The sequence below is a fragment of the Doryrhamphus excisus genome, chromosome 4 (genome assembly GCF_030265055.1).
Source record: "Doryrhamphus excisus isolate RoL2022-K1 chromosome 4, RoL_Dexc_1.0, whole genome shotgun sequence".
Lineage (NCBI taxonomy): Eukaryota > Metazoa > Chordata > Actinopteri > Syngnathiformes > Syngnathidae > Doryrhamphus > Doryrhamphus excisus.
The window spans coordinates 1912122-1939614 of NC_080469.1; the positions used below are offsets into that span (position 1 = coordinate 1912122).

General features: G+C 37.0%; 1 protein-coding gene across 2 annotated transcripts; it reads right to left on the reverse strand.

The window, feature by feature from the left end:
* Window positions 1-2325: 2325 nt before the first annotated feature.
* Window positions 2326-21025, reverse strand: LOC131127934 (golgin subfamily A member 7-like). 2 transcript variants are annotated; one of them, XM_058070343.1, is made up of 6 exons: window positions 21002-21025; window positions 17993-18118; window positions 15521-15673; window positions 14933-15034; window positions 12212-12268; window positions 2326-4395 (listed from the first exon to the last, which is right to left on the reverse strand). In XM_058070343.1, exons 2-5 carry the CDS (start codon window positions 18098-18100, stop codon window positions 12227-12229), a joined length of 405 nt encoding a protein of 134 aa, XP_057926326.1. In that variant the 5' UTR covers window positions 18101-18118; window positions 21002-21025; the 3' UTR covers window positions 2326-4395; window positions 12212-12226. The 2 variants fall into 2 exon arrangements, with proteins under 2 accessions (XP_057926326.1, XP_057926325.1); XM_058070342.1 differs by lacking the exon at window positions 21002-21025 and adding an exon at window positions 20334-20487 and having other exon boundaries at window positions 2329-4395.
* Between the last annotated feature and the right edge of the window lie 6468 nt (window positions 21026-27493).

Below are 27493 nucleotides of genomic sequence, written 5' to 3' on the forward strand. Positions count from 1 at the left end.
AGGACACAGAGCAAAATAAATGTAATTATTTTTTTAATAAGTTACACATTTTGCTGCTTTGAGCAGCTCAAGCCGGGGCTGCAGAAAGCAGGAAGTGTATTTTCTATTGAGGTGGAAGTCAGACCTGGTGTCTCCTTCCAGTGCGTTCAGACTTTCAGTTCCATCTGCTTCAGTCCAGCCACTGTGGGCTGTGATCATGTATTATTTACCGACTGTGTGAATGTTTGGCACAAAATAGGTACAGCTGCAAACATTTTCACACGTTCATATGGTAAGAATCAAGATTCCAGCACTGCCTTTAACTCTCTTGGCGTGGAGTTCACGAACGCATCACCGGTTGACTCAGTTTCAGTCCCATCTTCTTATGTCCTCCAAGTTCTTAATGTAGAGCAAAGGTTTTTTTTTTCCACATCTCCAGAGAGAAGAAAAAATGCAATTTGGGCCCAATTTGGCTATTTTCACTTATGGTTAAAATATTAATGGCTGCATGTTGAGTTATTTTTAACATTTGGAACAGTACATTACATTTTACAGTGTTGACTCCCTTTCTGATTTCTTATTTGATACATGATTGTCACACTTAAATGTTTCAGATCATCAACCAAAATTTAGATATCAGTTAATAAGAACACAACTGAACACAAAATACAGTTTTTTTTTTAAATGAAACCTGTCATTATTAAGGAAGAAATATGTCAACCTAAATGGACCTGTGTGGAAAAATGACCCCAAGAGGTCACAAAAGACCCCACAACAACAACTGCAGGCCTCACTTAGACCTCAGTTAAGGTTGGTGTTCATGACTCCACCATAAGAAAGACACTGGGCAAAAACGGTTCTAAGACGAAAACCGTTGAACAAAAAATAACAAATTTTGCCAGAAAAATTTTTGATGTTATCCCAAAACCTTTGAGAAAATCTGTCATAACGGTCATTTACACTCATTTTGTAACAATAGTAAAATATGGTGGTGGTAGTGTGATGGTCTCAGGCTGTTTTGCTGCTTTAGCACCCGGAGAATCAAATTGAATGGAAAATAAATTCTGAAAAATAATGAATTTGAAAAATCCTCAAGAAGAATGTCCGGTCATCTGGTCATGACCTCAAGCTGAAACCAACTTGGGTTCTTCAGCAGGACAATGACCCCAAAACACACCAGCAAGTCCACCTCTGAATGGCTGAAGAAAGACTAACACTTTGGAGTGGTCTGGTTAGTTTTAATGTAAGATCACCATACTGTATGTCTGTTCTGTGCTATTTGTATTTGCATATACATTTCAGTATCCTTTCTGTTATTACCAAATAGCATTACTTTAGCTTTGCTTAGGTTCAGGGGCAATCTAGTCAATTCATCTTTGACTTTTTTTTTAGTTCCTGTGGACTTTCTCCATCACAAAATGCAATACAGTAAACCTATCGGACTCGGATATATCGGAAATTTGCTCACAACGGACAGATAAAAAAGAACCAATTTTTCTGTAATGCATTTCCAATAAAAAATCATTGCATATATCGGATTTTTTATAACGGATTTCGCCTATTTCGGACAAAATCTCCAGTCCCGTTCCAATGCATTTCCATGAAATTTCCCTGGCATATATCGGATGGCCGCATCGTGGCGCTCCGATTCGCCGAATCGTGACAGGCCGCTATACGACGTCATTTGCAGCGTTTGCAGCGTTGCCTGTGCGTCCAGGTACATTGGAAACATAGTCAAGGAAGTGCCTTTTTATAACGGATAAAATCCCATTTACGCATATACCGGATATAAATCCCATATATGCGTAAAACGGACATTTTCCAGTATACGTATATAACGGATTTCGCTTATATCGGACAAAACCGGTGGGAACAATTGAATCCGATATATCCGAGGTTTACTGTAGTATCAAATAACATTATCTTTGGGTATTTCGTGACTTTACAGATGTAAATATCAAGAGGTATGGCATTGTACAGTGTTGGAGCCTGCATACTTCTTTCTGGTTCTAGGGTTTGTCAAAAGATCGGCGTGTTGGGAGCGTAGGTTTCTGAACCGAGCATACCAAGTACAACTAGGTCAACCAAATAGGAAGGTGCCAACCCATTGAATATTTTGTAGGCAAGAAACAGATGAACTGGGAGTCAGTGCAGATTGCAGTAATGAAGGTGAGACCGGGACAAATGCATGGACTAAGGTCTAAATAGTCATAAATAGTGGACAGAATAGGTCGTATTGTTGTGATGTTGCGAAGCTAAAAACTGCTCAACTTAAAACCTCCTTACGAACCAACAGAGCAAAATTTTAATGTTTGCAATTTTTGTACTTTTGATCGGGAGTGTATTACCAGCGGTCTATACAAGTGGTACATATGCCTCCGATACCTAACGTTGTAAAAAAAAATTACAGAGAAAATTGAGAAGAACACCCACAAGGAGTAAATTAAACTTTATTTAATGGAGAATGGAATGTCCATATACAACGTCACAGAAATAATTCACAGAATTCACTGGAAAGTTTGTTTTTCCAGAAGCGTGAAAACAGAACAAGCCATACTAGGAATGCATGCAAACATAACGACTTTACCAAATGTCAATTATAGTGGTTGGTTGCATCATACTCTGGGGCGTTTTTTTTTTGTGTGCATTGCAGATACGAGTAGCGGTATGAAGGCAGACGACTCTTGTCAAAATTCTTCAAATTCATCCCACATCAACATCGTGACGTTTGAAGCTGGACACAAATGGGTGTTCCAACAGGACAGCCATCCCAAACACATCCAAACTTGTTTTGGAACGGATAAAGCAGGCTAAATTTTACGTTCCTAAATCCCAGACCTCAATCCTTTGAGGTCATTTGACCAAGAACAAGAGTGGTATTATTAAATCTAAACTTGTACACCCAAAAAAGTCTTGATGTATTTGTACAACATTTCCATCCTATAGAAAGAACAGTTCAAATAATTTAAGGGCCCAAAATTGCTTTCAAGTACATTCCCTCCCATGAGTTCATTAGCAAACCGCTGACTGAAACGGTGCATTCAAGACAATCCTCTCAATTGGAAATTCTACTCTTTTACTCTGCTTTTTAATGCTTGACTTGATAAAAAATAATACTGCAAGATAAGTAATATTAATCATCCTTCAATCAATCTTGGACAGTTGAAACTTCAAAGGCAATAAACCAGGGGTCTCAAACACGCGGCCCAGAAAAAATTATTACGTTTGATTAATGTTCATGTTAAAGGTTAAATAACTGTTAATAGTTATCCTCCCTATCCGTGTGGAAGTGGTAAGTTTTGGGCTATTTAAGTTGAAAGGAAATAACTTGAAGGCTACCGTTTAGGTGGCTAGCTCTCGAGTTTGCGAGTTAGCATGTGTCTCAAGACCCTGCAGTTGCGCAATATGTTGTAAATAAAAAGAGTATAAATGTGACTATAGTCGTGTTTTGTCATGTCTACAGGGCTCTAATAATGCTTTGGTAATTTTAATCTGAAAAAAATCATTTGTCTACCCACCAACTATATGTGCTTTCTTAAGTTTTTATTATTTGCCCTTTTATTATTATTATTATATTTATTTATTACTGATTGATTGATTTTCTTTATTCTTGATTTATTTATTTTTCATCTTATTTTGTGTAGAAAAATAAAAAGTAAGATATTTGAGAACAGTGGAATGTTTTATCAGAGCTTTTCTTGTAGAAAATTGGAACCAAAGCGAAGTTTTTAAAAAAATTTTGTTTTTAATAAATGCGTTTTTGGCCCCCAAGTAAATTGAGTTTGAGACCCCTGCAATAAACTAATGATGCTTATTGAGTCGCACAACATTAGTCACCAAACGTTACGCAAGGCACAGCATACAGATTTACTTGGATTTACAGTACTAACAACTTCATGCACTGTACGGAGAGCAAAAAAAACTTTTCAATCAAGACGTGAAAAAAGATGAATATCAACTAGTGTGTGACTGAAATGTCCGAGTCTGACAACAATCAGCATTTATTTGTGGAGATTTCAAAACAAAAGTATGAAAACGGTTAACCAGAGCAATGATCGCATTGACTGGCTTTATTCTTCAAATTGGACTGTAGAGGGGAAAACTTCATGATTGCACATTTCTGGTCAAGGCCAGACTGAAGCTAATTAGTAGTGACTTGAAAAGATGAAGTGCAGACTGTGAAAACAAAGTCAAAGAGCGTAACAAGAGCAATCCGAGACAGATAAAAGACAAATATGAACTGCGATATCATACAAAAGTTATGACATTTTATGCCTGGCGAGTGATACGTGTCACTATTACACGTACACTGTACAATTTGAAGTAATATAGATTGTAGAAACGCAGTAGAGTCCGGGCATTTGGGAGCGGCATCGGCACGGGTCTGACGCTGAAACTTCGCCCAACAAGCGGCTTCTATGAACAAATGAACAGAAGGTGACATCACGGAAAAATATTTCGATATTATCAAATATTTTGATGCTCTGTGCTCTGACCTTAACCAGCCTCAAAGAGCTGATGATGCAGATATTAAAGCTGCAAATAACGATAATGTTGTTTGTATTTATCGAGTAAATGGTTGGGCCCTAGACCGTGGTTGTCCAAACATTTTCCATCCAGGGTTAGTACATACTCAAAAATGAAAAAATGCAATGGCCACTTTGATATTTTGTAAAGATATGCTAAAAAAGTCTTCTCCAGGTTCTCCGGTTTTCCTCCCATATTTATATAATTGTTAATTGGCAACTGTGAGATAAGAGTGTGAATGGTTGTTTGTCTATATGTGCCCTGTGATTGGCTGGCCACCAGTCCAGGGTGTACCCCGCCTCCCGCCTCTGAAGTCGGCTGGGATAGGCTCCAGCATACCCCTACAAAAATGGATGGATGGATGACAGATGGAATTGCATCTCATCTTAGTGATATAAAAAAAAAAAAAACATTGAAAAAACATATTATTAGTATGAATGTCGGTCTTTTCTCCTTTGGCCCCATTTTTAATATATATTTTATACATGCAAACATTTAAACTTTCCTCTAAAGAAATGTTGTTTTTGTAATTTTATGACTTTATTCCAATATTTAGACTTTGTGAAGCAAGAATTAAGTATTTAATTTTTTTTTTATATTAAAATGCCATTATGTTTCCTCATATAAAGGATTTATTCTTGTAGAATTTACCATTTTAATCATTAGAATGACTTTTTAATCTTAATATTTTGACTTTATTTTCTTTATTCTTGACAGATGTTTTGTCCATTTCTGCTGGGTTTATTTTGTAACTATTATTGCCATAATATTTTTACTTGTTTCATGTAACATAACCACTATATTTATTTTTGTTTGGTTTCTCATATTACGTATTTTTAAAGTATTTTTTCTTTAATGTTTCAACTTTGTTATTATGACGTTATTTTTCCTCATAATATGACATTAGATTAGAATTTTTTTTATTTTTGCTGTCATGTTTTTTATTTATTTTTTTGGGTTGTTAAAATATATTTTTAGAATGTGGCACGGGCCAGGAGAAAAACTGCTACAGACTGCACATGGCCACCGAGCTACACTTTAGACACCCCCCGCCTGAAGTTAATACATCAAATGGTCCGCAACATATCAGAAAGCAAGCAACAATGGCCATGATTTTGTTTTGTCATGTTTTGCCTAAAACTAGAGGCTTAAATTACAGGATATTTACATTTTTTTAATTAAAAAATAATTAATCACATGACAAAATAGTTCAATTTATTCATCAATTAATTGTTGCAACTGTAGTTGATATAGCTTTCACATTGACATGTGTCTCTGGTAGCATGTATTGTACACGCCAAGGACATATTAATAGAGTTCATATGATGGGATTACATCCATTAACATGGTGAAGACTTCCTTCCGAATCACCCTGAATATTAAACGAGACCAGGAATCCATTCAGTCTAAAACAGGGACTGGCTAGACCAGGGGTGGGCAAACTTTTTGACTTTACAAAACGGGGGGGGGGGGGGGCAGACTATATATTTTACACGTAACAGTCCACCTGGTATTATTGTATCTATCTATTATTATTTATTATTTTATATTTATATTTAAATATTTTATATTTAAATATTTTTATTTAAATATTTTTATTTAAATATTTTTATTTAAATATTTTCATTTAAATATTTTATTTTTAAATATTTTATATTTAAATATTTTTATTTAAATATTTCATATTTAAATATTTTTATTTAAATATTTTATTTTTAAATATTTTATATTTAAATATTTTAAAATTTATTTTTATTATTATTATTATTATTATCATCATTATGCTTGTGTCCCTTTTTTCAGGAGCACTTTGTAAACAACAGACCACATCAAATAACAAAATTGATGAAACCATCAAAAGGTTAGCTCAAGCCATGATGCCAGTTCGTATGTTGAGTTTAAATGAAATACTTTGGAAAGAACGGACGGGCCGTATTCAAACACTTGGCGGGCCGGATGTGGCCCCCGGGCCGTAGTTTGCCCACCCCTGGGCTTGACAGTCTACAAGGTCGTTAATGTGCCAATCAACCCTTCGTTATCTAAGCACGCCTCTGTTGTGTGTACTCCTGTCTTGTTTGAAGAAAATGTAACGTGTGCCAAACAGCTGTGTGGTGGCGAAGGCCTGTTTTAATATTTGCAAAAATCTCTGTCCTCTCTGAAAGATGTCTTTCAATTATTGGCAGAGCAACAGCAGTCTTAGGTCAGGAAACAATAGACTTCCAACAAATCTGCGAGAATAACTTAGTAATGTATTACAGGTGGTGCTCGCTTCATGGCATTCTGTTATATTTCATTGTCATGAATGCGCTCTTATGAATTCGTAAAAAAATATAATATTGGTCCGTAAACCACGAGGTTGCAGTCTGACATGTTTAGTTCAGGAGGGGGTGGACTACTGTTTTGTGATGAGATTCCGCCACAATTGAGGAGTCCGTCAGGGAAATCCTTCACCATATAAACATTAATTGTCCTCATGATGACAGCATTTCATTCACATTATGTCCAATACTGTGAGATTACATGTAGATACTGTTTTTATTGGCCGAATCTGCAATTCCGTAAACACGGAGTAACATAACGTCTCCAATCTGAGTATACAGTTGACCTTAAATTGTTAAATGAAACCAGTAAAAAAAAATAAATACAAAATAGCTTCCAGTTTGTAAACTGTGTCAAAAAAGTCTGTTAAGACCTGAGATTTATTGAGATCTATCAGTCTGGAAAAGGTTATAAAGACGTTTCTAAAGCTTTGGGACTCCAGCAAACAGTGGTGAACCTTCCCAGGAGTGGTTTGTCAACAAAAAATGACCGCAAAAAGACTCATCTCAGAGGTTATAAAAGACCCCACAACAACATACAAACAACTGCAGGCCTCACTCACTTGCCTCAGTTAAGGTCAGTGTTCATGACTCCACCGTAAGAAAGACACTGGGCAAAAACGGCCTGCATGGCAGAGTTCCGAGATAAAAAAAAAAACACTGCTAAACAACATTAAAAAAACATTAATTTTGCCAGAAAAAAACATATTGATGATCCCCAAGACCTTTGGGAACATCACAGTAAAATATGGTGGTGGTAGTGTAATGGTATGGGGCTGTTTTGCTGCTTCAAGACCAGAAAAAATAAAAAATGAAACCAGTATGAAATGTCTGGCAATGTACGCAACTTTAAACCGGGTCAGATGCAAAAGTGGGTTAGAAATTGGCTTGAGCTTTTTTTTACATGTTTTTGATGTGTGCCTCTGATATTTTTGTCCATTCATCCAGAAGAACACTTTTGAGGTCAGAAGTCACTGATGAAAGGGTCTGGCTCACAATCTCTGTTCTGTTAAGTAGGTCACTTTAAAAGGTGTTTGACACGGTTGAAGTTCGGGGCTTGTCAAGTTCTTCCACAAAAAAAAAAAAAAAAAAAAAAAAAACTTTACGGATCTTGCTCTGATTCATGCTGGAACTGAAATGAGTCTTCTCCAAAATGTCCCCACAAAAAAAAAACAAAATTGTCCAAATTGTTTCAGGGAGATGGATTCTTTGAGAAGTAAGTGGTGCACTCAAACCCCCGATTGAGTAATTCCAAAGACTTCCACATGTGCATCATCCTAAACGAGCCTTTGCTCGCAGTGGTTTACCAACTCTCTGACCATGGCAAGACTCCAACATGCTTTTTTCTCCGCTACAATAAAAATCCACAAACTACATTCTTCTTTGAGACATGTTTAGGAATAATGTAATCCATGCATGTGTCTGTTAATAGTTTATCCATCGGCGGGGATTTGTGGTTTCAATGCGGGTTGCCTAATAAAATGGCAGTAGGTTGTTTTTTTTAGCATTCATTTGAAATTTGGTCAAACCTGGTAACGTCACAGTGGAACCTCGGGTTATTGTGATAAATCCATAGAATAAAGGGGTCCATAGAATACAAGGTAAATTATTGTAAATTGAAAATTTACACCAAATATTTGCCTCCGTTTGCATGCATGTTCTGGTTAGCGCACAATATGACATGACTATTCGTGCCGATACACATGCGTGAGTCGAACTGTGTTGTTAATGTATTTTTATCCTTGTTAGCATCTTTATAGTTTGCTAACAGAATAACAACTGCAACCAGAAGCTAGCTATGTTGCTGGTCTATAATTGCGGTTGACTGAAAAATGTGAACGCAAACCATGTTTTTGTAGTTTTACAATTATAGTTTTACATGCACAAAACTATTCTAAAAGCATATAAATGTTGAATCTTTGGGAACAATCGCAAAGATAAAAGTCATCTTAATTTTTTTTCCCTCATTTTCATTCATTCATATGTATTTATATACATTTTGAATAGTTTTCTTCATGTCAAAGTATAATTGTATAACTATAAACAATGTTTTATATTTACATTTTTGGCTTTCTGGAAACAATTAATCCTATTTACATTATTTGTTATGGATTTGGATAGCGTCCATTTTGGTTAGAGTTGTACCGTCTGAATGAAGAAAGTGATAAGCGACTGAGTGGCAGCCATGTGAATGTCACGAGGTAGAAAGAATTATCCTTTAATGCTTTATGGAAGCTAACTATATGATTCCAAAAACAGTTAACTGGGAGTACAACCCGATGAGAAGACTTAGGCTTGAATGTATACGGCTATAGGCTACTGGGTGCTCTGTTCTGGAGGGTAATACTTCTCAGACTAGGATTATCTTAACCTGACATGCCAGATGGTTTGTTTCACAAAGGAACTCTGTGTCCCAAATCCATTATATGAGTTATATGAAATTCCACATTCGATAGAAATCGCTTGGAAAATGCCAGGACATATGTATGTATGTCTGTGTGATTTTATAGTTGATTTTTATAGTCTCAGGAAATATGTAGAATTAACTGGTATTATTAGTTGATATGATTAGTGATTTCCACCCCCTCTTAAAACATAACTGGGATTAACTGGGAGTTCTATCGGTCTGGAAAAGGTTACAAATCCATTACTAAAGCTTTGGGATTCCAGTGAACCACAGTGAGAGAAATGATCCACAAATTCCAAAATCAGGGAACAGCGGTGAACTTTCCCAGGAGTGGCCGGCCAACCAAAAATACTCCAAAAAACACAGTGTTGACTCATCCAAGAGGTCACAAAAGACCCCACAAGAACATCAAAAAAAAAACATGTGTCACTTGCCTCAGTTAAGGTCAGTGTTCATGACCCCACTATAAGAAAGACACTGGGCAAAAATGGCCTACAAGGTAGAGTTCCAAGACAAGAACCACTGCTGAATGAACACAACATAAAGGCTCATCTCAATTTTGCCAGAAAAAAAGATCCCTAAGATCTTTGGGAAAATACTCTGTGGTCTGATGAGATAAAAGCTGAACTTTTTGGAAGGTGTGCCATTACTTAAATATTGTGGTTGTAGTGTGTAGGTTGCTTTGCTGCTTCAGGACCTGAAAGACTGTGATAAATAGAACCATGAATTCTACTGCCTACCAAAAAAAACCTGAAGGAGAATGTCCAATCATCCGTTCATAACCTCAACCTGAAACCAACTTGGGTTCTGGGCCAGGACAATGATCCAAATAACATGAGAAAGTCCACCTCTGAATGACTGAAGAAAAACCAAATGAAGACTTTGGAGTGGCTAAGTCAAAGTCCTAACCTGAATCGTATTGAGATGCATGACCTTAAAAGGCGCTTCGTGCTTGAAAAGCCTCCAATTTGGGAATTAGAAAAATTCAGCAAAGATGATTGGGCCAAAATTCCTCCACAGCGCTGTAAGAGATTTACCGCAAGCAAACACAATCGCTAGATTGCAGTTGTTGCCGTTAATGGCGGCCCAACCACTTATTAGGCTTAGAGGGCAATCATCTTTTCACACAGGGCCATGGAGATTTGGATTTTTTTTTCTTGGTAGGGATGTCACAAGATTAAAAAACATTCTCAGTCACAAAAAAAATGTCTTGTGCACACTAAGCATGGGATGATAATTAATTAATTAATAATACATAAATTTAATTATGAAATTATGATTTTAGCAATTTTAGCAATCATTTTGATGGCCTCAATATATTAAACTGTACAAAATGGGGTTCACTCTGCATTGGTTTCAGAGTGTAGCCTTGAGAAGAACAATGGAAGGTAATGTAGTACAGTAAACCTCGGATATATCAGATTCAATTGTTCCCACTGGTTTTGTCCGAAATAAGCGAAATCCGTTATATGCGTATACTGGAAAATGTCCTTTTTACGCATATATCGGATTTATATCCGGTATATGCGTAAATGGGATTTTATCCGTTATAAAAAGGCACTTCCTTGACTATGTTTCCAATGTACCTGGACGCGCAGGCAACGCTGCAAACGCTGCAAATGACGTCGTATAGCGGCCTGTCACGATTCGGCGAATCGGAGCGCCACAATGCGGCCATCCGATATATGCGAGGGAAATTTCATGGAAATGCATTGGAACGGGACTGGAGATTTTGTCCGAAATAGGCGAAATCCGTTATAAAAAATCCGATATATGCAATGAATTTTTATTGGAAATGCATTACAGAAAAATCGGTTCTTTTTTATCTGTCCGTTGTGAGCGAATTTCCGATATATCCGAGTCTGATATATCCGAGGTTTACTGTAGAAATAAAATTTGTATATTGCAATACATTGTCATATATGTTTTTTAAAATATTTTTTCATTGTACTTTTCTTAAAAAGTAATGTCAAAGTGTCGTGTTGCAGATCATCTCATGTTGAGTTCACGCCTCATGAACATTTTTATTCTTGAAAATGCTACCAAAGACGTATTTATGTTGTTGTTTTTTTTGCAACTGAACACATGGTTCAATTGCAATGCTCTTATATTTGTAAAAAATAATTTAAAAAAAAGGTTATTTTCATGGAAAACAACTATTTTTTTGTGTTATGTTTTTTTGGTATACAGCCCTAGGACACACTATTCTGTGCGCCTTGACAAATCGGTCAAATTCATCAATAATGGCCGATAGGCATTGAGTCAATTTAAGCCATTTTTATTCTTGAAAATGCTACCAAAGACATATTTATATGTTGTTTTTTTTGCAACTGAACACATAGGTCAATTGCAATGCTCTTATATTTGTAAAAAATAACTTAAAAAAAGATTATTTTCATGGAAAACTAATTTTTTTTTGTGTGTTATGTTTTTTTGGTATACACAATGTCTATATAGCCCTAGGACACACTATTCTGTGTGCCTTGACAAATCGGTCAAATTAATAATAATAATGGCCGGCAGAGTCAATTTAAGCCAAAGTATGTAAAAGTAAAATATGCAAATGTTTTTAACTAATAGGCTGTATTCAACCACAAAACTCCACAATTAATATATTTTTGAAAATCCATGAGTGAAGTGTGAAGTGACTACTATAATTAATTCTATTACAATATTACCATCTGTGAATTGTAATAGATAAATTGTTTTTTTTTTACTGAGTTGCATTCTGTGACATTTAATACTTAACTTTAACATACTGACGGCCTTTAACACCGCTTGGTGCTCGAGACCTAATAAAAAGTCAGGTACTAAAAAAAAAAATGAAATAAAAACTGATACTGTGTGCTTTACCATTGGACAATCCTTTGACGATTGATTCATCATTATTTTTTATAACACTTTACTGCCAATACTGTCTCTTTTAATAGTGATAAAAGCCATATTTGTGGACGTTCTGTTAAATGTACAAAATACTTACCTTGGCAGCTTCTATCTATCTGGCCAGGCTTCTCTCTTCAAATATCGTGATCTCAATCTTAAATCAAATGAGTCAAGAAATGTACTTGAAGCTCTACTGAAATAAAAGCACCAGCAAATTAAAAAATGTTCCATAAACATTGTTCAGAGTTACTCCTTTTCAAAATATATCCTCAAACTATATTTGACAAAAATGTTGCCGTGACAGCCGATGACGGAGGTTGCTAGGCGACGAGCTGGCAACCCTACTGTTGATGTTGAAAATGTGCGTTCAGGTGATACATTCCCGTCAATCTCCACGCTGTGCCACGTGCCAAACACAGCACAGCAGCTCCACAGTTGGGAGAAATAATCCCGCACACTGTCAGCTCAATAAACTCAGAAGGGAGTTACAAAACTCAGCTGCGAACAATTTCAGTCATATTTTGTTATCCCCAATTTTCTATTGCCGCTCGGCTCCATTTAATTAGGATGTTGCATCAGCCTGAACTTTCCCCAACACACACGTTGGTAAAGCCGGTGATTTAATGCAGCTGCTATGAACTACATACAAACTTTATTGTTCTTTTCACATGGTGCTCTACATCAGGCTGGATTTCCTGTAAAGTGCCTGCACTCGGGCTTGTTACATTCATCAAAAAGCCAAATGGAAAAACAAGATGAGGATTGCTACAGCTACTACAACTTTTGGAGGATTATAATGTTGGTCAGACAATGAATGCTAAATGCAAGCGGTACCTATTTCTGAGTTTATATTTTCTGATATAGGATGGGAAAATACTGTTGCGTTTTAAAATACCCAATTCTGTTGCTATAGTTATTTGAGCTGTCACAAAAGCCAACAAATTGTGTCAAATTGTGTGTTTTTCTCCCATTTCTAATCAGGAACTGATATTTTCCTGAAATGTACCTCAGTTCTACTGCTGATTACTAAAGACCGGCGAATGGTAGACACAAACGGGGTTTTCATTTGGTAGGTTTCATGTCATCATCGTATCGGTACTCATGATCAGTATTGTCATCGGCAGCATAAAACTCTAATCGGAGCATCCATATCATTTACATGGCCTGGCTCTTTTAACCCACTTTAGACGCAAGAAATTACATGCTAATCAGTGATGTTAAGTGGAGGTCGCAAAAATAGTGGTACAGTAAACCTCGGATATATCGGAAATTCGCTCACAACGGACAGATAAAAAAGAACCAATTTTTCTGTAATGCATTTCCAATAAAAATTCATTGCATATATCGAATTTTTTTAAAACGGATTTCGCCTATTTCGGACAAAATCTCCAGTCCCGTTCCAATGCATTTCCATGAAATTTCCCTTGCATATATCGGATGGCCGCATCGTGGCGCTCCGATTCGCCGAATCGTGACAGGCCGCTATACGACGTCATTTGCAGCGTTTGCAGCGTTGCCTGCGCGTCCAGGTACATTGGAAACATAGTCAAGGAAGTGCCTTTTTATAACGGATAAAATCCCATTTACGCATATACCGGATATAAATCCCATATATGCGTAAAACGGACATTTTCCGGTATACGCATATAACGGATTTCGCTTATATCGGACAAAACCAGTGGGAACAATTGAATCCGATATATCCGAGGTTTACTGTACTTGCTAAACTATCTCCATACAAAAGCATGAAAAGTATTATTTTTTTATAGTAGGTTGATTGTAACAAAGCCAGACTATCAACAATAAAGGCAGAAAAAAAACACTACATTCATTAATTTTCTACCGCTTATCCACACGAGGGTTGCGGGGTTGCTGGAGCCTACCCCAGCTGTACACCCTGGTACACGACTGGTCGCCAGCCAATCACAGGGCACATATAGACAAACAACCATTCACACTCACATTCATACCTATGGACAATTTGGAGTCGGCAATTAACCTAGCATGTTTTTCGGAATGTGGTAGGAAACCGGAGTACCCGCAAAAAAAAAAACATGCATGCAGGGGGAGAGCATGCAAATCCACAGAGTGTGGAATCAAACTCGGGCCTCCTAGCTGTGAGGCCTGCGCGCTAACCACTAATTTGTATTTGAGTGAAATAAGTATTGGATTCTTTACCGACCATAAACAGCTTGGGAGAATATGGTGCGTTCAACCAGAAATGCTGAGATAACCCCAAGAACACCCAATGTCAAACATTCTGGAAAGGAGATTACAAAAAGACTTCACTGTACTGAGGAGCCAATAACCGGGGTGATGTACTGCAGGATCTTGGCCTCGGCCAGAACACTGAAGATTAGTCATGGATGGGCCTTCCAGTATGATAATGACCTATATAATACAAACCAAGGCAACAAAGAAGTGGCTCCAGAAGAAACACATTAATATCTTTCAGTGGCCACGCTATAGTCTCTCAGAACTTTAACCTTTGCACTACAAACTTGTAATACCAGTACAACTTTTTTCTACTAATTATTTTAAATGTCTTATTATTGTATTGAGCCATACTTGCTCCCCTCCTTTGGGTTATGATTTACTTGTAAAAGTTTGCTTCCCAAGGAATTCCAGTTAATCTTCCATTGCAGCTATTATGCTCCTCTGAGCTATGCATCTGTTTGTTCGGTTCTGGCCAGTCATTTTTAAGTGGTTAAACATGGTTCAAGACAATTTTGTCAGAGGGGAAAACGGGAAGAAACAAGAAACAGGGCCTTTTTTTTTTTTTTTTTCGAAATGATATCCAACACTCAGAACAGGATACGACTCGAAGGCCTCTCTCGATGGGGTCGGTAAGCAGGAGACCTCTGGGTGTGTAGATCTTGTCGTTCTGCTCCTGTACGTATTTTGCAATCTTTCTCAAAACCTGAAATGAAACAGAAAGTGTTATTTAAACAATGTAAAATGTAAAATGTACACTCATGGCCTATTTCTCACAAATGTTGACAAATCTGTGTCAGGTGTGACATGTCAAAAACCTGATTAAACAGCACAAGTGTGCCTTAAGATGGCCACAATAAAAGGCTACTCCAAACCAGTCAGCATCTGCTATAACCACCATTTTCCTCAAATACTATATGCACTGATCCAGAGCATCCCAATCTGGTGTTTCCAGGGATTGTGTACAGATCCTTGCAAATACGGAGCGATGCATTATCATGCTGAAGTTAATGGTCGTGGAGGAACGGCCCAACAATGGATCTCAGGACCTCAAACCATAACCACACCACAAAATATTAAAAAAAATACTTTAAACTTTTCTGCCTGAGGTTATTGTCAGTGCTGAACTTTCAAAAAATTTTGTTTACTGATAACGAGTAATCAATTAATTGTCCATGCAGGCATCACCCACCTTCTCGTAGTGTGTCTCCATACACAAGAAGATGGTATAAGCTGTGAGGCAGGCCAAACATCCTTCAATATAAGACTGGCTCCCAAGCTTCTCTGCCTCGGCATACAGGTTATTCAGGGTCCGCACCATCTCCTCAAATTGCTGTTTGTCGATCTTCAATACGTCAGAAAAGAAAACAGCAAGAGAAAATGTTAAGACATAAAAAAAATATTGGCGATAATACTAACTTTTGCTATATTAAAGGGAAAGATGGGCCATCTGCCAGTATTGGAAAACTCCTCCTGGAACAGTTAGGCTGCACTTGAACATTGTTCTCTGAATGTCATCACTTCATACAGGGGTCTCAAACTCAATTTACTTGGGGGCCACTGGAGCTCGGGTCTGGGTGAGACTGGGCCGAATCAGGTTTTCCAAAAAAAAAAAAAAAAAACGCATTTATTAAAAACAAAAAACTTTTAAAAACTTTGCTTTGGTTCCAATTTTCTACAATAAAAGCTCTGATAAAACATTCCACTGTTCTCAAATATCTTACTTTTTATTTTTCTACACAAAATAAGATGAAAAATAAATGAATCAAGAATAAAGAAAAGCAATCAGTAATTAAGAAATAAATATAATAATAATAATAATAAAACGGCAAATAATAAAAACTTAAACCACATATAGTTGGTGGGTAGACAAATGATTTTTTTCAGATTAAAATGAACAAAGCATTATTAGAGCCCTGTAGACATGACAAAGCACGACTATAGTCACATTTATACTTTTTTTATTTACAACATATTGCGCAACTGCAGGGTCTTGAGACACATGCTAACTCGCAAACTAGAGAGCTAGCGACCTAAACGGTAGCCTTCAAGTTATTTCCTTTCAACTTAAATAGCCAAAAACTTACCACTTCCACACGGATAGGGAGGATAACTATTAACAGTAATTTAACCTTTAACATGAACATTAATCAAACGTAATAATTTTTTCTGGGTACATGATACCATACAGCAGGGGTCTCAAACTCAATTTACTTGGGGGCCACTGGAGCTAGGGTCTGGGTGAGACTGGGTCGCATCAGGTTTTCCAAAAAAAAAAAAAAAAAATGCATTTATTAAAAACTGAAAAATGAATAAACTTTGCTTTGGTTCCGATTTTCTACAAGAAAAGCTCTGATAAAACATTCCACTGTTCTCAAATAACCAAAAACTTACCACTTCCACACGGATAGGGAGGATAACTATTAACAGTTATTTAACCTTTAACATGAACATTAATTAAAAACGTAATAATTTTTTCTGGGTACATGATACCATACAGCATCCATATCAAACTTGCGCGGGGCGCACTAACATTAAACTTTCATATCAAGGCGGGGGCATCAAACTCGTGTCCTGCGGGCCACATTTGGCACACGGGCCGCGTGTTTGAGACCCCTGACTTAATATGTCCAACACACACGTTAACAAACCAGAAATCTTGAACTCTGTCACATACATTCTTTCACAAAGATAAATACGTATCTGAGTTGCTCTGTTGAAATTGAGACATGGCTAGCTGATATTTACATGGGCTGCTTGACAGCGATGTCAATATCAGACCAATGCGCAAGCTGTCCAGATGATCTCATGTGATACTCGGCAAAGAAAGAGCCTCCAGAACAGACAAGCAAGCAGCCGAGGGCGTCTCGCTCCTCTGACAACTTTCCCAAGTTCTGCTCCCGTGTGATCAAGGAATGTGGCAACGGGCTCCAAACATCAGTGGTCTCAGGCACATTTGGTACGCAGCATCCAAATGCTTTGTTCTTCATCTAATTTTCCAACTCCGAGGCAGTGATTCAAAGCACATTTCTTTGCCAGAGCATCTGTCCATTACATTTGGCCCTAATATTTAGCATTCCAGCATGATTATTGCGAAGAGGAGGATTTTGCTGATATGAACAATTGGGAAAAATAAAAAGGCAACTTTGAAAACAAAAAAATCACAAGTGTTCTGATTTCATATTAATTTACAATCTTGAAGTTTTTGTTTTATTCCAGTTTTGGCTCTCTGTAGTGCTACATATCACAATGATCTGTACTTCCCCCACACATTGTGAGCTACTTAGCTATTTACAAAATAATAAGAACAGCCGGTAGCTACTTGGTATCCACAATGCCCATTTTGGACAAAAACATGAACAATTTCAACAAAACATTTCAACAAAAGAGATTCAGTAAAGTTTACAAATTAATTAGCATTTCAATGAGTGAAATAAGTATTGAAAATCAAGGAATATGTGACTTTGCGCTTGGTGGTGAAACCTGCGTTGGCAAACCAGGTGTTGGACACATCCTTGGAGGGATTTTGGTACACTCCTCTTCACAGATACGTTCCAAGTACTGAGGATTTGGAGGTGGTTGCTTGGCAACTCATGTCTTTCTGGTGTTGCGATTAAATAATACCACCGCTGCAAGACAAAAAGATAAAAGGCAGAAATCTTACCCTGGTCTCCAACTCAGAGGGGAACTTAGTTTGGAACTGGCATACAGTGCCATTGGTATAATCCCTCTGTATAAAGACTTTGGAAGAAATTGCCGCTTGTTGTCTCATGTCCTGCAAACTGTGAGTCTGTGAAAACAAGACATTTAACTGTCAAACATCAGTATAATTATGGAATAAAACTATTTGTAGGAACACAAGTTATTTCCCCCTATAATCTTTTCCATTTTTGCAAGGATAACAAATTTCCTATTGCATTCCATCAACAAAACAGCTTCTTTAAAGTAAATAAAGTGTAGCAAAGTGTTGAGCCAGGATATAACAAAACATAGCAACACAGTCATACTGAGTCCTAATATTATATACGTAGATACCGTGAATTTAAGCAAAACAGCTGAAATTGTTAATATGGCTGTACGTTGGACTGACTCGGCCAATTCAGATAGCATCAACCGAATGTGAACATACACTACATAGACGCAAGTAAAGTAAACCTCGGATATATCGGATTCAATTGTTCCCACTGGTTTTGTCCGATATAAGCGAAATCCGTTATATGCGTATACCAGAAAATGTCCGTTTTACGCATATATGGGATTTATATCCGGTATATGCGTAAATGGGATTTTATCCGTTATAAAAAGGCACTTCCTTGACTATGTTTCCAATGTACCTGGACGCGCAGGCAACGCTGCAAACGCTGCAAATGACGTCGTATAGCGGCCTGTCACGATTCGCCGAATCGGAGCGCCACGATGCGGCCATCCGATATATGCAAGGGAAATTTCATGGAAATGCATTGGAACGGGACTGGAGATTTTGTCCGAAATAGGCGAAATCCGTTATAAAAAATCCGATATATGCAATGAATTTTTATTGGAAATGCATTACAGAAAAATCGGTTCTTTTTTATCTGTCCGTTGTGAGCGAATTTCCGATATATCAGAGTCAGATATAAGGAAATATCCCGGATTCCAATTTTTTGCACCTACCATATTTTCAGGACTTGAAGTCACATCTGTTAAAAAATGCATTATGAAAATCGCATTTAGCAGTATATATGATGGAGGTATCAAACAAGCCTTTTTTAGTTTATTTTTGTCAGTCTCAGCTCTTAATATTAAATTCACAAGAGAAGAAGACAAATCCTTAGGGAGGGGACAATGCTTACAAGAACAAGTAGACAACCTAAAGCCACAGAAGGTGAAATTAGTTTATTTTTTTTAAACAATAAATAACTAATTATCATTTTTGAAGTCAGAGGTCACAAACGATGGGTCACCTCAGACGCAGCCCAGCCCTGCATTATTATCTGTTTGTCAACATAATGACATATTAGACTACAATGCCATGTAAATTAGCACATTAGCTAATGCTTAGAAGCACCAAAATATGGCAAAATACTGCAAGTATTACATGTTATCATTAAAATAACTGTTACTATATTGTGACAGCATTAATATAAAACCTTGCTGGACATTTCTGACGTGTTTTAATAGTCGTCTTTGTAGGCGGCTTAGGTGTGTCCCATTACATGCAATAATGAGCTGTTTATTTGTTTTCATTTTTTCTTCTTTAGAACGCACAGAAAAGAGAACTACATGCGTTCATGTCTGTTCAAGTGTTTAAATACGGTTGAAAAATATGAGATGTCACACATTTCAAGAAGCTCTGTTTGATCCAAACTGAGTTTTGTAAGTTATTGCGATTGTGCAAATTGTTTTTCACACCACAGCTACATTACAGTCCTGTGGGAAACACCGCATGCCAATGAAGTCTACGTCTGTTGTATTTTGACATCCCACTGTCACTTCATTCAATACAGTTTAACTATTGTTGTCCACTGTTGTCACTGACAAACCAAAGAAATACTTAAATTTAATTGTGAATACAAAAATGACGTTTGTGCTACATACTTACCACCGGGATGGTTACAACTGTCTTCATCGAGAGCATTCTGCCACTTATTTTTTATATCTATATATGACGTTTTTCATCTTATGTGTATGAATTTGTCTCCTTGTTGGTGTAAACTGTGCCTGTTTTGTTTGAGGGTGCAATTCATCTCTGTTATTTATATCATTATGATGACCAAAGTCGGCCATGGACCAACTAGCCAATCATTTTAAATGTACAGAGCAATTATGGTACTAAACCATGTCGACATTGCTAAATTATTATATACAAAGGAATAATTCGAGATTATTGGTAAAGACGTGGTGACTGTCTCTAAAACATTAATAGTTCTCTTTGTCGCATATCCGAATTATATTAAACGAAAGCATTGGATATATCAAACCAACCACCGTAAGACAAATTCATTAAAAAGAAACACTTCGCCTACCTCTGCCATGTTGACAAGCTTTCTGTTTGCTGCTGTTTTTCCGATGGTTGTGCTGTGGTCCGTACGATAATGCTTTCCGTGCCGGAACTTTTACATTTCATAAAAGGTTCCGAGTGTAGAGATCCAGCTCCGTGAGTGACAACGTAACACATTCACGTCTCTAAAGTAATAGTATAACTCTAATTCTAATTAATTCTATAATAAAATCTACAGAATTCTTGAAAGACGCTTCAATATGTTTTTTTCTTAGAAAAAATAAATTTTAGCACTTTTAACTTGTGCCATGCAGCGGGGTCTCCCATCAATGCTGATACTACATGCTGTGTACCACAGCAGCTGCAAGGTTTCTCCATTGTTGTGGTTTACCGGTACTGTTGTGCGGTTATGTTGTCTCTGTGTTTGCACTGAATCACCCATTAATTAATACGCAGCACAAGTAAGCGGTGTTTGCGTCACGCTAGGCGGAAGAATACAATGTGTGCCCTGCTTTGCAAGCCACACATAGTTTATAAGTGATTGTTTTTACAACATCACCATGGAAGTGGAACATCTTGAAAAGTTCAAACAAAATAAATGATCAGAACAATTCCTAATAAATATGGAAATATTTCACAAAGTCAGTATCAATGGATTAGCCCCGTGGAAAAAGCAACATACTTTGTCCTTACCTTAAATTAACTTTCCTTTCCCCAGCTTGCCCAAGCAGCACCAGACTCGACAAAATGAAGAATTCACTCACGGGTACTTAAGGAAGACTCGATGTTTACTGACTCACAGGTCCAACAGTTTTTTGCCATGTGCTTTGTGATGAGTGACTCCAGTACCCGGTTCACTCAGTGAGTGACTCATAAGAAGAATCGTGTTTCCCATCACTAGTCTGGCTCCTGATGTCGTAAGATGCCGTTTGAGCTACCGTTTTTGTTTTTTTCAGAATCTTTAGTTTTGTGTATATTTCTTGAAAAATAAAATCCTTTTTGAGATTTCCTGCCTGGACTTTTGCGTTTTCTCCAATTGGATGCCGATGTGCCACATTTAACATACTTTAAAACTCAACTATGCTTTAACTGTCAGGATCCCTCCAGATCCCATCACTCAACTCCCTTCATCTACCTTTCTTTCCTTTATTGTTGCGCACTGATGTATATATTCCTTATAAGGCCTTGATGTGGAATCATGACCGCATCATTTGTGATGGCAAATCACAATATGTGAAACATAACCAAGTATTTCTCTTTTCTGCATGTTTTACTGAGAGGGAAAACAGCTAGCATGTGGGAGCTAACAATGGATCTAACTGGACACACCTACAGTATCTCGTCTATAAAGTCCTTCCCCCCAAAAAAACGTCCAAAAACTGCCAACACTGTTTCTATTTACATAACTGACCTGTATATAAAAGAAGCTACAGAATGTCATTGTTATTGTAGAAGCTAACACAAAGCACTATTTTTCTGGCGTAGTGACACAGCGCATCATGCCACTACCAAGACGTAGTGAGTCCACTGCAAAACATGTATCACATTAGCATGTCTTTCTCTTTTCTGCATGTTTTACTGAGAGGGAAAACAGCTAGCATGTGGGAGCTAACAATGGATCTAACTCAGGGGTGGGCAAACTTTTTGACTCGCATTGATATAACAAAATTTCCGGGGGGGGGGGGGGGGGGCAGACTATATATTTTACACGTAACAGTCCACCTGGTATTATTGTATCTGTAAAATTGTCATGCAATCTGCTATTATTATTTATTATTTTATATTTATATTTAAATATTTTAAAAATAATAAAATATTATAATAATTAAAATAATATTAAAATAATAATTATTATATTATTATTATGTAAAATATGCAAATATAACAATATTATTATATATAAATAATATAATAATTAGCATTAATATAATAAATATAATAATCATAATAGTTATAATAATATAATAATTATTATATTAATTTTTATTATTATTATGTGCTTGTGTCTCTTTTTTCAGGAGCACTTTGTAAACAACAGACCATGTCAAACAACAAAATTGATACAACCATCAAAAGGTTGGCTCAGGCCATGATGCCAGGTTGTATGTTGAGTTTAAATTAAATACTTTTGAAAGATTGGGCGGGCCGTATTCAAACACTTGGCGGGCCGGATGTGGCCCCCGGGCCGTAGTTTGCCCACCCTTGATCTAACTGGACACACCTACAGTATCTCGTCTATAAAGTCCTTCCCCCAAAAAAACGTCCAAAAACTGCCAACACTGTTTCTATTTACATAACTGACCTGTATATAAAAGAAGCTACAGAATGTCATTGTTATTGTAGAAGCTAACACGAAGCACTATTTTTCTGGCGTAGTGACACAGCGCATCATGCCACTAGTTATTAGCTGTTGTTTACATGACTTGTATCCAGTATAGAGAGCCTCCATGTACGCGGTATAGGCTTTTGCGCACAAGGAATGTGTTCATATCTGTTGCATGAATCACAAAGACCCGGGCCAGTATTCATTTGGCAATTAGTGGATTTGAACAAATGTTGACTCTCACTATTCCTCCACTTGACGGCATCTTTTATAGGCTGGTGTGGGAGAGACCGCTAATGAGCACCATTTGGGTCCGTCATTTACAACACATGGTGGTTAATAGCCTACGACAATGGTTTTACTGCTGCGCCGGCCGGCCACTCTTGCTGAACTTTCATGGAAATTCTTCACATGCTCCGTGTACAGTAGGACACTGCCTCATTTTGCAGCCGGATCATTCAATAAAAGAAATCATAGTTGTTCCACTGTTTCGCTGAAGACTACGTGTGAATGATTGTGATTGTATGGCAGGGATGGGCAAACTACGGCCCGGGGGCCACATCCGGCCCGCCAAGTGTTTGAATGCGGCCCGTCCGTTCTTTCCAAAGTATTTCATTTAAACTCAACATACAAGCTGGCATCATGGCTTGAGTCGACCTTTTGATGGTTGAAGTAGCTGTTTTGTCAATTTGGTTATTTGATGTGGTCTGTTTTTTACAAAGTGCACCTGAATGAAGGGACACAAGCACATAATAATAATAATAAGAAGAAGAAGAACAATAACAAGAGGACCCAAGGACAGTTAATTTATAATGCACTTTACATCAAATAAATGATGTCAAAGTGCACATATAGCAGATTGTATGACACTTTAACAGATACAGTAATTCCAGGTGGACTGTTACGTGTAATTTTGTTCAAATTCAATTTTGTTAAATCAATGCGGCCCGCGACTCAAAAAGTTTGCCCACCCCTGTTGTATGGTTTCTTTATTTTAAACATGCTTAACAAGTTACATTAAGGAATATCATGTGGTTAAAGTCGCATGATTCATTAAGTCCAAATAGGAGTAATAAAAAGCAGAGTTGATTTAATTCAACCCCTTTTCCATATCTATTACTGATAATTCATTCACACCATAACATTTGCATGTTGACACTTACAATATTTTGTTTGCTCACATTTTGTCATGAAAAAAGGAAGGTGTTGAAAAAATATGTGTTGGAATTTTTTTTGTTTAGTTTATCTTGTGCAGTGTTAAGGAAAAGTTTCACCCTAACCTTTGCTTTTTTTTTTTTTCCAAAAAACGAATTAATTAATAAACGACCACTGTTTCATGATTGACTATTATGTAGTATTCTGGTCACTAGGCGTCAATAATGTCTGGAGTTTGCATGTTCTCCCCGTGCATGCGTGGGTTTTCTCCGGGTACTCCGGTTTCCTCCCACATTCCAAAAAAACATGCTAGGTTAATTAGCGACTCCAAATTGTCCATAGGTATGAATGTGAGTGTGAATGGTTGTTTGTCTCTATGTGCCCTGTGATTGGCTGGCGATGAGGAAAAAGCGGTAGAAAATGAATGAATGAATGAAAGTTCTCCACTCATTCCGTGTGGAAGTGGTAAGTTTATATAAGCCCTCTTTTATATCCTAGCAGTGATACAGTATTCATGAGTTGCGGATACCAGCATTTTGTTCATGATCTGGCAAAACAAGCATTTTGGCTTTGATTGACTTCAAATAAGCTATGAAAATAAATGTTACAAAAATTATTATCTCTTGGACATTTTATTTTGTAGAAGTAGTTCTCACAAAAAAAACAAAAAACATGGTGATCCCTGAATATAGTCAGTAGTAAACATTTACATTGTGTTGGATGTGGTCAGTATTGGTATCGGTATCGGCCGATTTCACTCATGGATTATTAGGATCGGTATCGGCAGCATAAAATCCTTATCGGAACATTCCTATATTACTTTGTAAAAATTTTGACTGAATCGCACAATTCTAGGATGACCTTATTTTGATTGACTGCATTTTGTTGCCCTGTACAAGTGACATGAGCAATAACAATAAAGTTGAATCTAATCTAATCTAATCTAATCTAATCTAATCTAATCTAATCTAATCTAATTAACAAAAACCATAAGGAATGACCTAGCAATGAAATACTCATATAAACATTTAAAGTTTACTTCAAGTTGCTTTAGTGGTTAATACAAGGTGCTTCAATACATTTAAAGTATGTCTCCACTGTATGAATCAAACATTCTTATACATTAATGCACTTAATGTCATTAATGTCACTTTGCACTTCAAAAATTTTATGCTTAATTAAGCAATTTCAAGTGTAAAAATGGTTAAATGAAGTTAAATATTCAGAAGTTTAATATTCAGAAGATGCATTCAAAGACAATGAGTTGATATGTAGTAGATTCTACACCGGTCAATAGGTGTCAGTAATGCTACTGTAATGTTGGGTGAGACACACAAGCACCAGAATTGATCACTCGAGAAAGAGGGGCCTTTGCCTGGCCTTTGTCGTCAATTGTATGCTCGCGTTGGGTTTCAGTTGGTTCTCTTCTTTTTCATTTATATACTAAGTGTGACCTTCATGTGTTCAAAACTAATATTTATATTTGGCACAATTTATTTAAATGAATTTAAATGAATCATGTATTACTATTGCAGGCCATTTTCTTTTAATGGGTCTACTATATTGGGTAATATGAGTGTAATGGTTACTATGGGGGGATTATTTAATCTCTAGAGGGCTCTAATAATGTTAAACACCATATTTAGCGGGGTGGTACATAGATTTTATATGCTCCAATTAACAATATATTTGATTTATAAATAATTGATTCACTGATCAGTCGCGTGTGGAACCAATTAACCTTAATAAACAACGGATTACTGTATTAAAAAATACTATCTAAGACACAAAGATGATTCCAAAAACAACACAGGAAGCCGTGGTCAAATGCTTACTTATATTGTGGAATGTCACCAGTATTTTCGGGAAAATTTTGGAAATTTGATCCTCCATTGTCCATGAAATCCCCAGTTTTATGAGACTTCCCGGCAAGCGTCAGAGTATTAAGAAAAGTACAAAAGTTTTGCTTTTTGCATCTTTTGTGGCACGAGTTCAAAATGCCGCCCGCATGGCAGCGGAGTCCCCCTAATTTAACGGCCCCCGGAAAAACAATGAAAACCAGGACAATATGTGAAAACAAGGACATTCTGGGAATACAGGACATTTGGTCACAAAACAATTCATGAGTAATTTCTGGGTAAAGATTAAAGGAGACCTATTATGCTCATTTTCTGCCCTTTGTATTGAGTTGTGGACTCTTATAGAGCAGCTAAACATGATAGCTCACACAGAAAGCTTTCTAGATCTTCCAGAATCTGCACCTATTCCAGCTATATTTCCTTGGCTTTCCAAAACAGCTTCCGGGCTGTGGGTGGGTGCCCACTCCAATGTGATTGTTCACACTGCCAAGCGCTCCTGATGACTTCAAGACTACTGCCGAAACCCACTTTCTAATTTGGTTGGTATAGAAGTCGTTAAAAATAAATGAATAAACCCTTTGGAGAGCTACATGAAAAGTGGTTAGCAGCTACCGGTAGCTCATGAGCTACTGGTTAGAGTCCTCTGACTTGCCGTCAATGAACTCAAAGAGTGGTAATATAGTAGTCTGCATTTATAGAGTGCAGAAAATTTGTTTTTTTTTAGCAATTTTTTTACCAATTTTTTCAAAAATACTTGGGTAGAAACACAAAAAACATGTGGTGGAAAAGGCTATTAGCAACTCCAGACAAAACGGTGGGTTCCCACTCCAATGTGATTGTTCACACTGCCAAGCGCTCCTGATGACTTCAAGACTACTGCCGAAACCCACTTTCTAATTTTGTTGGAATAGGAGTCGTTAAAAATAAATGAATAAACCCTTTGAAGAGCTACTTGAAAAGTGGTTAGCAGCTACTGGTAGCTCATTAGCTACTGGTTAGAGACCTCTGACTTGCCGTCAATGAACTCAAAGAGTGGTAATATAGTAGTCTGCATTTATTGAGTGCAGAAAATTTGGTTTTTTTTTTACCAATTTTTTATCAATTTTTTCAAAAATACTTGGGTAGAAACACAAAAAAACATGTGGTGGAAAAGGCTATTAGCAACTCCAGACAAAACGGTGGGTGCCCACTCCAATGTGATTGTTCACACTGCCAAGCGCTCCTGATGACTTCAAGACTACTGCCGAAACCCACTTTCTAATTTTGTTGGAATAGGAGTCGTTAAAAATAAATGAATAAACCCTTTGGAGAGCTATTGAAAAGTGGTTAGCAGCTACTGGTAGCTCATTAGCTACTGGTTAGAGACCTCTGACTTTCCGTCAATGAACTCAAAGAGTGGTAATATAGTAGTCTGCATTTATAGAGTGCAGAAAATTTGTTTTTTTTTAGCAATTTTTTTACCAATTTTTTCAAAAATACTTGGGTAGAAACACAAAAAAACATGTGGTGGAAAAGGCTATTAGCAACTCCAGACAAAACGGTGGGTGCCCACTCCAATGTGATTGTTCACACTGCCAAGCGCTCCTGATGACTTCAAGACGACTGCCGAAACCCACTTTCTAATTTGGTTGGAATAGGAGTCGTTAAAAATAAATGAATAAACCCTTTGGAGAGCTACATGAAAAGTGGTTAGCAGCTACCGGTAGCTCATGAGCTACTGGTTAGAGTCCTCTGACTTGCCGTCAATGAACTCAAAGAGTGGTAATATAGTAGTCTGCATTTATTGAGTGCAGAAAATTATTTTTTTTTTTTACCAATTTTTTACCATTTTTTTCAAAAATACTTGGG

Excerpts from the sequence above, each read along its gene's own strand:
- LOC131127934 (XM_058070342.1), bottom strand. Across the intron at positions 15,674-17,992 it reads CCTCTGAGTTGGAGACCAGG|ATCGACAAACAGCAATTTGA; the intron begins GTAAGATTTCTG and ends GACGTATTGAAG. Across the intron at positions 12,269-14,932 it reads TCGAGAGAGGCCTTCGAGTC|ATTGAGATCACGATATTTGA; the intron begins GTATCCTGTTCT and ends ATTTGATTTAAG.